Source organism: Staurois parvus, unplaced genomic scaffold, assembly GCF_062004578.1.
Source record: "Staurois parvus isolate SC_StPar_1 unplaced genomic scaffold, SC_StPar_1.0 ptg000137l, whole genome shotgun sequence".
Taxonomy (NCBI): Eukaryota; Metazoa; Chordata; class Amphibia; order Anura; family Ranidae; genus Staurois; species Staurois parvus.
Window position 1 is genome coordinate 13,962,800 of NW_028317933.1, and position 14,279 is coordinate 13,977,078.

Here is a 14,279-nt window from a genome sequence, read left to right on the forward strand (position 1 = left end):
GCACGATTTCTAAAGAAGTTCTTGCATTACTTTTTCTGCAGTTTTGTTGCAATTTCACATACATAGAATATACTGGAAATCGCACTGAAAATTGCAAGAAATCGTTGAAAATCTTCATAAGTAGCAATAAAGTCTTCAGAAATCACACCTAAAATTGCGATGAAATTGCACACAAATCGCGCAGTTTTAAATGGCAGCGGTGTGACCGGTGACTTAAAGCTACAGGTTTTTTATGAGCGTGTGGTGCTTCTTTCAGAGACGTGAGCACTGGGAACAGGGGACTTGAGGAAACAGTGGCTCCTTCGGAGGTGAGTGCTACACCAGTTTATTTGCTTAGCCATATTTATTTCTTCCTTTTGCAGTGAATATCTATGATCTGTATACTTGGACTCCAGTTGTAAGAGGGTATAACATGAAAAATGTAGTTTACAGTAAATCACAGAACGATCACACATATTAATGTACAATATTAGCTTTTTCACACATCTCTTAGTTCCACATGTAGATAAAAAGTCACAAATAACAACATTAGTTTCACTTCCAAAACATCCATATAATAGTTAATGTCTATGCAAAGTCCATATAAAATATGTCCACTCGAGTAATATAGTGTCAGATTCACAACTGTGTTTATCAGGCCATTCATACCAAATAAAAAAATGGACTTGTAAAATAGCTTTCACAGTGCATCTGAAGGCAAACCTCCCCATCCAGTTTGTTGTTGAACCTGAATGCCAGATGGGACATCTGTAACACAGGTTCCAAAACACCTCTGGGTGTAGGAACCATCCCTCCAGGGCTGCCGTTTAATGAAGTTTGCCTGCCATTTGTCTAAATGTGGTGAAGCACCCTCCTAGATAGGTCCTACCTTTAGATAGATAAGATTTAGTGTGTATTTTGATAGGTAAATTTAGTTGCCACACTGTAGTTGTGATTGTGATTAGGTAAAGGTATAGTTTTCACACTGTAATCATTGCTGCTGTGTTCTGCTAATGAGGTCTGCTCAGTGTGATCAGCAGCAGCCAGGCTGATAGCTCCCTCTGCATCCAGAAAGCTTGAGGAGCTTCTGGATCATAGATGTGGATTTATGCAGATGACAGTATAAATATTGATACAGCTCTGGCATATCACAGAAAAGCAGGCTCTAATGGCATGCTGGGTAACTGTATATATTCAGTGAGCACTCTGAGCTCTGGGTCTTTTCCTGTATAGGATTGGTCCATCCAGTAGGGGGCATGCTGCCCTCCCAGACAACAGCTGCTGTAAAGGCCTCATGTAGGTGACCTGAGGGCCTGAATGCTGAGACCCAGGTTCTGCTAAAGCCGACTGAGTGGCTGTTTACTGAAGATCTGTATCACATTTAAGGAAGAACAGAACTGCCCTGGGTTTCAGTGGCTTAACTTGAAGCTGTTGGACCCCGATGCAAAAGTTGATCTAGGTCCACACCACCCTCTACTTCTACCATGCGCCAAGATACTCCCACCATGCTCCAAAATCCTCCAAGTTGCTGCTGGCTGCATATGCACACAAGATGGGGGCAGGCAGGCCACACTGAAAGTGGTGGGCTTGTAGGTAAAAAAGGAAACTCAACGGGCCCTCTGACTTCCAGATTCACCCACCACTTTCTAACACCAGCTCAGAGTGTGACCTGCCTGCCCCCATCTTGCATGCATGTGCATGGTTGAGTAGGGCTAAGCAGGGCAGGGAGGGACTGTACTGGGCTGGATGGGGGGGGGGGGGTACCTTCATACCTCAAACCAGCCCAATTCCTGCACCTTCACACCTCAGATCACCCAAATTCTTGACTCTTTACAGGATTTGAAGCATCACCCCAAATCCTGCACCTTCCCACCTCAGATCACTCCCAATTCCTACACTTTCACACCTCAGTTCACCCTATTTCCTGTACCTTCACACCTCATATCAGTCCCTATTCCTGCACCTGTAAATTAGTAGTTGCCAATAGTGGGTAAATACCAGTCCAAAATTAGAGCAGTGAGCTCAGGGTGTCCAATGGTCAGCAGGTCATAGGACAGTGGTCAGCAGGACACAGGACAGCGATCGGCGGGGAAGAGGACAAGGGTCAGTTGGGCAGAGGACAGGGTCAGCAAGGCTGAGGACGGGGTCAGCAAGGCAAGGGATGGGGTAGCAGGACATAGAACAGGGGTCAGCAGGGCAGAGGATGTGGTCTGCATGGCAGAGTATGGGGTCAGCAGGATATGGGATGGGGTCAGTAGAGCAGAGGATGGAGTCAGCGGGGTATAGGATGTGGTCAGTAGGGCATAGGACAAGGGTCAGTAGGGCATCGGATGGGGTCACTGCTGGCAGGGCTCTCAGCAGTGCTGCTCCTCCCCACACTGCACACGGTTGATATTGGATTCTTGTACAGACAATCTGTACGGTGTGTAGCTGGCTGTTGCAGCTCTGCTTCCTTTCCCATCTGAGAATTTCAGAACTGCAACAGTCAGCCACACACTGTACAGATTGTCTGTCTGTACAAGAACCCAATCTCAGCTGTGTGCAGTGTGGGTAGTCGAAGCACTGCTGCATGTCCTCTGTGATTGCAGTTCGAGGATGGGGGGAGGAACTTGCCGACCAGGGAACAGCATCCATGGGAGGGGGGGCACACCACTCCCTAGTTCCAGCTGTCCTCAACACTGCTTGCTGAGTGAGGTGGGTGGGAATAGAAGCAGGCGGGACACTTCTGTGTAGCCAGCTGCAACCCCCATCGGCTTTGTTGATATCTGGCACGCTGGCTGAGTATTGGGGACTCCTGATGAGTAGATGGAAACCCATGTGACAGGAAAGCAGCACGGGTCCCCTGGAGCATGGGGGGGGTCACCATTTTGACCCCTGAAGCTACACGCATGGGTTTGGCGAACTTCAAAGAAGTTTGGATGCCAAACTCAACCCCATTGAAATCAACTGGAGCCGAATCTGTCAAATTAAAAATGCTTATTTTCTGGACTAACAGGCAATGGAGTGTCCAAAAAAATAGCACTGGAGGTGAACAGTACCCTGGGCAACATGTGCCAATGCAAAATTTTATTTAAAAAATATTAATTCGGCCAAGAGCAATAATTTAAATGCTTAAAATGAAATATTAACAATGCCCAAGTCCTTTAAATAATATGCTTGGGGGGGGGGGGAAGTGCCCTAATCCTGCCTATAAAGGGGTTTACAATGGAGAACAGTTTTAAAACTGCCGGCAAAGTCATTCTTGTTCTTTTTTCACCAGAGGATTTACAGTATACAGCTTTAAAGAACAAGTTCACCTTTCATAACATGTTATATGTTATACTTAGGGATGCACCAATACTGGTATAGGCGCCGATACTGAGTATTTTCATGAGTACTCGTGCTTGGGAAAATACTCTAGATACTTTAACTGATACTTTGCGGTGTGATTTGTGTTAATGAACGCAAATTGCACAGCAAAGATTAGTATGCGATCTTAACAGGAAAATGATTCCTGTCCAAATCGCCTGCAGTTTCCCCACTGCTCCTGTGTGAACCCAGGGTTGTCATAGCCTGAGATTACATGGAGCAGTGCGGCAAACCTCCCTATAGGCATCCCATGCTGAGTCTCCGTTGTAGGAGAGAAAGTAATGGAAACCCTGCTGCTTTCTCTTCTCTCCTACCACTGACACTCAGCATTGGATGCCTGCAGGGACAAGCTTGGCCGAAGACTTGACCGAACGTATCAGTACTCATACTCCTTGATAAAAAAACAGTATTGATGCAACGCTAGTTACACCCATATTCAGGATGTAACATGATGTAAGGACCGGTCCTAACTCCCCTCCCCCGCAGTCCCCTGTTTTGACAGCTAGCGGGGGATCTAGCTGTCACAATTTAAAAATAATGTGGCTGTGTGGGAAAACTACAAGTTCCGACAGCCTTTGCCTTTTGTGTATCTGCTTACCTGTACGAGGTACGAGCACAAAAGGAAAATTGACAGGTCTGCAGGAGTCCTGCATGGCACCAACAATCTACTGATCACTGGTGCAATGCTTTACAGGCTCCCAAAACAAAAAATAGTAAATACACATTTTTTTACCTACAAAAAATTTGCATTTATTATTTTTTTTTTTAATGGTGAACTTATTCTTTAAAGTGGAGTTCTGGCCTCTGGCAACCCCCCCCCCCCCAATTTTTTTTTAAAAATAAATAAATAATAAAATAATAAGACAAATACTGTAGCTACTGACTTATAATATTAGGGCACTTACTTGTCCAGGGATCCAGCGGTATCTTCACCCCAAGCCAGTTCTTCAATTGGCTGTTGGGTGCTGGCACCGCCATTTTGACTGTGCAAAACTGTCAGTGAAGCCTTGGTGCTTGACAGCCGGATTCCTACTGCATATGCACAAAGCACATTGCGCTTTGTGAATGGGCCGCAGTCTTCTGGGCCCTGCTGACTTTTCCAGAGGGGTGCGGGGTGGACCACAGTGAACTGAGCCAGAAGTAGGAGTGGGTACCTGCTTCCCCCCAGAAGGTGCCAAATGTGGCAGCGGAGGGGGGGGAGGAGACCGATAAGCATAGCTTCCACTTTTCAGTGGAACTCCACTTTAAGTCCTGACCAAACCTTGAATGCTATAAAACAAGATTTGCTGTAGCTCTAGTTGCTAAAACCACTTGCCTTCTAGAAGAATTACCCCCCTTCCTGACCAGGCCATATTTTGTGTTACGGCGCTGCGTTACTTTAACTGACAATTAACTGGCAATGCTGCACTCAAATTACATTTCTGTCCTTTTTTCCCCACAAATAGAGCTTTCTTAGGTGCTATTTGATCACCTCTGGTTTAAAATTTTTGCGCTATAAACAAAAAAAGACTGACAGTTTTGAAAAAAACACAATATTTTTTATTTTCTGCTATAAAACATATCCAATAACATAATGTTAAAAATCAAATTTCTTCATAAATTTAGACCAAAATGTATTCTGCTACATAGTTTTGTAAAAAAAAATCCCAATAATTGTATATTGACTAGTTTGTGCAAAAGTTATAGCGTCCACAAACCATGGTGCATATACTGGAATTTTTTTTTTATACTAGTAATGGCGGGGATCAGCGACTTTTGCTGGACTGTGATATTGCAGGGGCCATTTTTACACTAATTGACACTTTGTGGGAACCAGTGGCACTATTACACAGTGATCAGTGCTAAAAATATGCACTGACACTGTACTAATGACTCTGGCTGGAAAGGGGTTAACATCTAGGGTGATCAAAGGGTTAAGTGTGTGCCTAGCTATGCGCTTGGTGTACACTAGGTGGTGCTTTCACTATGGGAAATGATGGATCGTTTTCTCTGCTGTGCAGAGAAAACAATTCATGACTTTTTCCCTGTCAAAACAGCACTGCACTGTTCTTCCTCCCTGACTGACAATCTGCAGGTGCTTGCTGGGGCCAGTAGATCATTTGACAGCTCATAGCAAAATATCTCCTCTGGCGCCCCCGTGTGGCAGAAGTGCAAAATGACTCTTTTTACGTGATTTTGCACAGGAGAGCAGCCCTGTAGCAGTTAAAATGCTATAGGGCGGATGGAAAGTACACATCATTGTACCTCAACACATACTGTAATAAAATATGATAATTGCAGTACACATTCAATACCATACAAGCAACAGCTTAAAGCGCATCTAAAGACTTTTTTTTTTATAAGAAAGGGTTTTTTATCTGTTTTCTTTTGCTGGGAACTAAATTGACAGGTAGGACAGGAGGATTGCTTTAAAATGCTTGATTTTTCATCACATCTCTATCAGTGACAATGGTCACCAGGGTAAATAGAGGGCAAAACTTGTTAGAGGGGACACAGACCTGACAGAGGTTTAAACCCTTCCCTACTCTCTCCAAAAAAATAAGTTTCTAAATAATAATAATAATAAATTTCTAGCATGAGAACAGTGCATAGATCTTTGGATCCATATAATGTAAATTAGCTGCTATGCCTATTATTACACTAAAATCTAATCAATAAAATGCCTGGCCTGACAGATTTAATAAAAATGTGATTTTTGCTTTTTGCAGAAATGAATTATTCACTAGCTGCTATAGTCACAACTAGAGCTCTGCAATTAGCAAAGCTCATGATCCCTGCTAAATGTAGAATCCAGGCTCTGATTCAGGAGGGGATATGTTGGAACTCTTCAGAGAGACCACTGCTTTCACACAGAGACTGGACAAGGTCCTTCTCTACAGCATGCTGACAGCAGACAGGCTTTAAAAAACACAGTTTTGTATTATTAGTCACTTCAGCAAACAGGCGCCTTGGTTGTATTATTTTTTTATTTCTTAAAAGTTTTTAAATGAAACCTTACATAATAAACAATACAGATAACTGAAATAACAAACAAATCTTATCATCTGTATTCCTGAGGTATATACATATAAATTATAAATATCTATTTAGGTATTACTTGTACAAAAGCACCGCACAAATCCTAAGTCAAAGGAAACCTGTATATGGAGAAATATGTAGGCTTCCATTGTTGACCTCTTCATCTGCCTGGCTGGCATTCTAATCTCTAGACTTCAATATTTTCAAATTCACTTACCCAAACCAAACATGCAGATAAAAATATCTGCCTTCACTGGCTACATGCTTTGTCTAGGTCAGTAAAGCTGGGGCCAGACAGGCAACTAACATTTTCAAAGTACATCAGTAATAGCAGCCAACACATTTCACTAATTGACAAGTCTTTGTTAATATTGATATTGGAAATTTTATATATTTCATATTCACAATGACATAAAAGAGAAGGCCTTATTCTCATAGATTGTAGACTTGTTCTCCTAAATGCACATGGGTTACGCATTGCATGCTAGCTCTTCAGATAATGCTCCATCAGCCCAGGGTGAAATCTATTTCCACCAGTTCATAGCCCTGCGATATAGAAAAAAAGGTTACATTTCAGCAAAAAGTGATTAATAAAAATTATGAATTTTTATCTCACATTGTATTACATTATTGACACCTTAAAAATCCCAGCTACTTTGGAGCATTCCATTTTTTTGTCTATTCTCTACAATAAAGTTCACCACACAGGTTACAATCTGTACAATCTCCTTTAGATCTATCAACAACTATGCCGTGTGAGGCCCTAAAACGTAACTTAACTTAAGTACATTCTGATTTCACCTTTTTTTTTTCAAACCTAAAAGGAAATTGAATATAGATTGAACAGTCAAATTGTTATGCGTGTAGCCTTCACCTCCAAAATTGTAAATAGAGAACAATCCCCTGTGCTTAAATGAAAATACCCTACCCCTAAGCTGCTAACACCTTCCTTCAACCATAAAGTGTAAATCATAAATAAATAAATATGGTGTAGCACTAAATAAATACTCACATGAGTTGCCAACACAAAACTCAAAAATATAAATAATGAAATGAATACATAATAACATGTAAACATAAATGTGTATCAATATAAAGTGAAATAGTGCACACACAACAATAAATATATATTGAAAGATACCCCCAATTTAGGGGATCAAACTAAGTGAACAATATAATCCTTAAAGAATAACAGTGCATGTGTACACAAAACACACTCAGTGAAAATTATATATATATATATATATATATATATAAATGTCCACTAGTAAAAGTCCACACGCTGCACAAACAATGTTGAATAGTGCTCCACAACAATAACTCACATGTAAATAAATGTGAATCCAGTGCCAAACAACTCGTGAATCCAAAAACAGCCAAAGTGCCCCCTCACCTCCTTACAGTGACCACAAGGGCCAGCTCGCTTTAGGGTAAGACAGGCTTTCCCAGGAATAGCCTCATCACCATCAGATGGACCCTCCTGGATATCCCACAGATTAATAATCCTCCTGAGTACTCCAATCCCCTGGTACTTATAATGGTCGTTCACCCACACAGGATCATAGCAAAAACCAATAGAGATCCTCCATAGTGTAAATCAGTAATTTATTGCTCCAATAAACCCAGAAAAATTCCACTCACATGTCAAACAGCATTATCCAGCCTTTCCCCATACTATGGGTGCATATGCATGGTTCCGGGTGTTCCAAGATGGCCCCCACGCCGGAACTGACGTCACCGCGCACCAGAAGTCCTGTCACCACGTACCGACGTGAAGAAGTCACGTGGTGATCGTGACGCAATTATTATTATTATTATACAGTATTTATATAGCGCCACAGGGTATGCTCAGCACTGTACAGTAGCGGGGGGGACAGAACATGAGACAATACAGTAACAATACAATACACGAGGGGTTCGAGGGCCCTCTTTCGAGCTTACAATCTAGGAGGGAGGGGAAGGTGGTACAGAAGGAAATGGCATGTTATTATGTAATCATTTCATCATTTATATATTTGAGTTTTGTTTTGGCAACTCATGTGAGTATGTATTTAGCGCTACACCATATTTATTTATTTATGATTTACACCTCCAAAATTGGCCACTGATTTGTCCTGGGTTCTCTCCCGAAGCTAGTGTAATGGCAGCCAGGCACATCTTTTGATGCTTTACTGCAAGTTGAACTGGGATAGGGTGCAGGAAGCTGTGGGATAGTGATGGGCTGTATGTTTGAATGTAAGTTCGACTCAAACATGGGCCGTTCGTGTGTTTATTGAACACACGAACGGTATGGGCGTTCGGTGGGCTAGCCGTCCATTGCGCCCCACAGTGCATTGACAGTGCTCGGACAGTGCATTGTGATTGGCCAAAGCATTGCACTCCACCCGAAAGCAGGGGAAGTAGTTAAGCCTGCAGCTAGTGAAGTCTAGAATAACCCAAAATAATCACACACTGCTCCACTGACTACAGAGGAGCCCAAAAACAAAATTCACCTGACCATTCTACAAACCTATCTATCTATGCGGCTGCTACATGTGTATGAGAAGATGGTATACTAAAACTGATTATGATGAGGTGAGATAAATGGAACCAAAGAATCCAAACCAGTGTGGAGCATAGTACTGGCATCTTAAATCAGTAATTATCTACATTGACATCTTCACTCTCAAGCCCAATAAATATGAGGTTCATTCCACATTTTAGCATAATGGGCAAAGCAGTGGCTATTATCTTTTTTGGCCCTGGGACAACTATCCTTCCAGAACCGCTGCTCTACAGATAGTTCGCCTGTCCATAGGCTTTAATGGACTTGGTAAGTACCAGGTGGGTGGAATGCTTTTGTTAAACATATCTTTATCTGATAGCCTTTTAAGCCCCATGTACACTGTGTTTTTAACTCTGTGCATGGTGCTCAGGTATTTAGGTATGAGCGAAGGGCACAGGTGCACTGTCCAGCCTGTCAAACTCTATGAGAGGCTGAAAATTATGGTGGCTGGGACTGGATGGTGCACCTAGTGGGACTAACATTTAGTGCAGTATGTGATCAGGGAGGAAAGTACAGAAGACAAGAAGTTTGCGTTTCAGGCATTCATCCCTGGGTGCATACTGTTCTAAATGTTCGCACCACTTCCCCATCGAGCTACAGCAACTGGCAGCCTCCCATACAGTTTGACTACCTGCATCAGGGCCGTTATCCAGCGCCTACTGTATGGGTCCTCAGATTGTGACTCTTAGGTTCACAGTTACTTTAAAACATATGCAAACCCAAGAACAAAAATATAATAGATTGCAGTGTACCAGTCCTTAGATGTTTAGTTTTCTTTTTTTAAGGCTTGTTTTTTCTTATTTTCACCAAGTGTACCTTCCAGAAACACACTTCCTCTCCTCTCCTATGGTGACAACACTGTTCTTCTATATATACAGTACAATGAGTAAGTGTTGTCACCCTAGGAAAGGAAGCATGTCCTACACTACGGTGCACAGAAGTGAACTGAGAAGGGCTGATAATACTGTTGTTTTTATTTTGGCCGGACATACACTTTAAGCAGTCACCTACTGTATATCTGTCCAAAGAAGAAATGTGAGGGTACCCACCAAATAAACACATAAATAAATAAAATAACACTGTCCTACCGGTTTACTGATACTAGAGGGATTCTTCAGGATCACTGTAGGTATTGGCATTCCTTGCTTCAGCTTTTCTGCAAAAGAAAGTATGCAATCATGATTCCATTGCATGGAAGGATGTTTGAGTAGTCATCTGAGTATCGGAGCTTGAAGTATTTTCCTTACCATTAAGTTTTGGCAAGAACATCTGACTAAAAATGTCCTGAATGCCCTTCTCTGATGCAGCATCCTAGAAGACAATGGGGAATAGAACACTTTTACATATCACAAATTAAGAACATGTTCTTTATCTCATACTCATTGCAGAAAAGAGAAATATCAGACTCCAAAGAAGTGGTGAAGATGCTTTGGAGGTAATTGGAAATGCAATGTCTGAATCATTTTTGGTAGTGTTCAACTCTTTCGTGACCAGAGGTCAGTGATGCCTAGATTCAAATTTAGCAGTATCAGCATTCATTGGTTTAATTGAAAATAGCTCTTAAACTAATCTAATCCTAGGGTTCCTCTAGACCTTTCTATGGGTTCCCTGAGACAACCACTGACAGTGGACTTCTTACTGGCCACCAACAGAAGGGCCATTCTTCCCACTGACCACCAATGTAAACACCTTCCTTTTCTATGACCACAAATATGAGGGTCATTCATCCCAGTGGCTGCCAATGTAAGGGATATTCTTCCCACTGGACATCAATGTAAGGGGCATTGTTCCCACTGAACACCAATGTAAGGGGCATTGTTCCCACTGAACACCAATCAAAGGGGCATTCTTCTCACTGAACACCAATATAAGGGGAATTCTTTCCAATGGCCACCAATGTAAGGTCCATTTTGGCCACTGACCATCAATGTAAGGGCCATTCTTCCCAGTGGCCATTAACGTAGGTAGACACCACACTATCCATCAATGTAAGGAGCATTTTTTCCAATGAGCACCAGTGTAATGGGGCTCTTCTCTCACGGAACAGCAATCTAAGGATGTCCCCTCTCCACTGGCCACCAATCTAAGAAAACATTACACTGACGGCCAATGTAAGTAAGCAATGTAAGCAACAATGGGAGGAAAAACTACAATTTTCATTGTCTGCATTTCTTTTCTAGTCATGATTATTTTTATTATTGGTTCCTTTCATTATTATTCCCAAAAATAATTTTGTCACATAGCCTTGTATGTCAAATATCCCAAGTACACCTCATTGCTTCTTTACCCTTTGTTTCCTTTAAGGGTTCTAAAAGCCGGGAGGCGAAAGCGGACCTTTAGGTCATGTGACCTCTGTGATTGGCTGTCACAACTGTCACTTGATCAGAAAGCTCCTGATCGCAAGTATACATTGGAAGCTTATCAATCACAGCCGACTACCGTGCTGGGAGCATGCAGGAAGCCCTCTATCAGCATGGTAAGTAGTTATAACAGGGCCGCATATATGCGGTGTTAAGGCCCACACGCCGAGTGGCTGCATATATGCGTGCGGCCGATGCTAAGAGGTTAGTTTATTCTCATAACTAAACTCACTATTCATGTGCTGTAGATAGATAGGTTAGCTGTAGATATAAGAATTATAAACAGGGATTCCGTAAGGCTTGAAGATTATTTTAAGGGTTTCTCTGGGTTAAATGGTTGAAAATCGAAATTATTTTAATACTATATTTGCTACACTGTTTTAATAAAAACCCTAAGCTGTTTTTATAATACAATGGTAAATTAACAAATGTTTGTTTTATTTTTTTTTTTAATTCATGTGTTTTTCATATTTTTTTTAATGCTGGGCAATTAGGATTACACTATATTGCCAAACGTATTGGGACACCCCTCCAAACCATTAGATGCAGGTGTTCCAATCACCTTCATGGCTACAGGTGTGTAAAATCAATCACCTAGGCAGCCCTAATAACTTCACGGGGCATAGCAATGCTTAAAATAAGATGCTGGTTTGCAGCCACATGACACAGCTATGACTGGATTTAAAGACACATAATATGAAAGATACAAGTAGTGTGAGTCATGAACAACTACAAGACATTACGAGTCAGTATTTCTGAAAATCCTCAATTAGCTCTTCATCCTACCTTTCCTTCTTCACTCTTGGGCTCAATGTTGTCTATTTGAAATCTGCAAAGAGATAATTATTTCCTGTGAGCTCAGTGGGAAGCTAGCATACTGCTTAAAACCTTAGTTTCGGATATAATAGTGGAAATGCAGACACCCCTGTCATGATTATATTGCTGTCTCTGTCCTTGCTGGGGAGATTCTCCCACCCTATATGCCCTGGTGACCACTGTTAAAAAGACTAAAATTGAGGGAAAATCACAAATTTTGAATTGTCAGCAGAACAGGAACAGAGGGAAAATTTTGTAATGGGGACATTTATCCTAGTGACAAGTGTCTGAGAGGGTATCTCCCTCACTTTTGGAAGTTATCTCTCTCACGTTCAGTTGTGTCTTCAGGACAGTGAATGAAATCTCCACAGTGGTATACTGCTGATAGATAGTTTAAACTTTCCCTACTCAAAAATAAAAAAAAATGTACATAAAATACTCCAGGGATATCGGCGAGTTTGCAAAATCATAGTAAACAAAGTGTGGTGTGAGATGCAATACAATATGCTTCTGGTTCTAAGCTTTGCCCACCTGTCAGCCATCTGTCCAGTGAGAATGCTGCCACTGGATAGTGGGTCACTCTTATTAGATCAGAGTCTGGTGGTTGAATGGGACTTAGAACAAGGACAGGGCTTAGCTTCAAAGTCACGGTGTCCCTAGTAAAAGTAACGCAATCTCAGATAGGTCCAGTGGCAATGGAGTCATGAATAAGTCAGTTTGGCTGAAACTCATTGACACTTGTGGCTGTCATCTGTTACCCGCCAATAAACACAAGATTGCAGAGTATACACTGAAGTGCTGGCTTTTCTTTGCTTTTATGGGTCCAGTGGCATACTTAGGGCAGGGACGTGGGAGCTGTCCACAGCGAGTACAGTGATTTGCAGGTACTCAACAAGGCTGGGTGGCGGACATTTTTGCTTTGGTAGGAAAGGGATTTTAATTGGTGATGAGCCAATTTCCTGCCCCCTGTTGATATGATTGCCCATTTGTTGCCAATTAATAGTAACGATTGTTTGTTTTTGTGTATTGTAAATTATTTAGAGATCACAGGGTTTATTTACTAACACTGGAGAGTTCAAAATCTGGTGCAACGCTGCATAAAAACCAATCAGCTTCCAGGTTTTATTGCCAAAGCTTAACTGAACAAGCTGAAGTTAGAAGCTGATTGGCTACCATGCACAGTTGCACCAGATTCTGAGCGCTTCAGTTTTAGTAAATCTACCCCCATGTATTATAAGAATTGTCAATGATATTTAGAGAACCATATTACCATAACTGAATCCTCTTTAGAGTTGTCACTGTTATTAGCCCCATTTTCAACCCTGAACTTTATTGTTTTTATTAGCATAAAAAAAATTGCAAAAAAAAACATTGTATGGTCTCAGACTTTATTTCTGGCCATTATTAGTGTTTGTTCATTTTGTGAGCATTATAGCATTATTGAAATAAATTTTAAATTATTCATCATTTGTATTGGTGGTGTTATTCAATAATCTGCTCTTGGTGTCAAATATGCTAGGTATGCCACTGGATGGGACATTTAGAATTTAGAGACCACCACTGGTCTCAGTAATAGAAAGTCTGTATCTCACAAGAAGCATAAAGAGGTGCTTACCTGTCCACATTACAAAAACCCACACAATTAAAACAAAAAAAATATTGCACTCTATAGATTTAGTAAGACATGACACTGTGTAGTCAAGCATTATTTCATGTAAAATGCATAAGAGAGATTCTAGCCTACTATATGTTCATGTCCTATTGAAAAAAGTTGCAATTGGAGACATTTTAGAGCGCCATCATCTAAGAATTGTATGTTGGGCCATCAAAGGTGCTTTTATATAACTGTCTGTAATAACAGACATATCTTAGTTCCTTCTTTAAAGGATGAATTCATCTTTGGTGCAGCTATTCTTTAGTTAATACCCCTATCCCTATAACTGCAACCTACTCGGTAACATACTTACCTTCTGCTTTGATCCAGCCATTTGTTCCTATAGGATAGCCTTCAATGGTCCTACTACAGACGTCCTATAGGAATAAATGGTGCTCCAGCATGAATGCAAAGTGTAAAGAGGAGCCAGTCACAGATTTTCTTTGCAAAGACTGTGCATTGCTGGGCAGAACCACACAGAGAACCTTATTGGGCTGGTTCTGGGCTGATAGTAAATATGGACTACACTCAGTTGGTGGGGAGATTAATTTAAAAGCAA

General features: G+C 41.4%; 1 protein-coding gene across 1 annotated transcript in view; it reads right to left on the reverse strand.

Moving 5' to 3' along the window:
- Window positions 1–6,275: 6,275 nt before the first annotated feature.
- Window positions 6,276–14,279, reverse strand: part of LOC149465846 (BPI fold-containing family C protein-like) — a 45,733-nt gene continuing 37,729 nt past the window's right edge. Inside the window, exons 13-16 of the mRNA XM_089673447.1 lie at window positions 12,037–12,079; window positions 10,138–10,201; window positions 9,979–10,046; window positions 6,276–6,891 (exon numbers count right to left, since the gene is read on the reverse strand). Coding sequence (XP_089529573.1) covers window positions 6,853–6,891; window positions 9,979–10,046; window positions 10,138–10,201; window positions 12,037–12,079 — 214 coding nt within the window. The 3' untranslated portion in view covers window positions 6,276–6,852. The remainder of the gene's footprint in view (window positions 6,892–9,978; window positions 10,047–10,137; window positions 10,202–12,036; window positions 12,080–14,279) is intronic.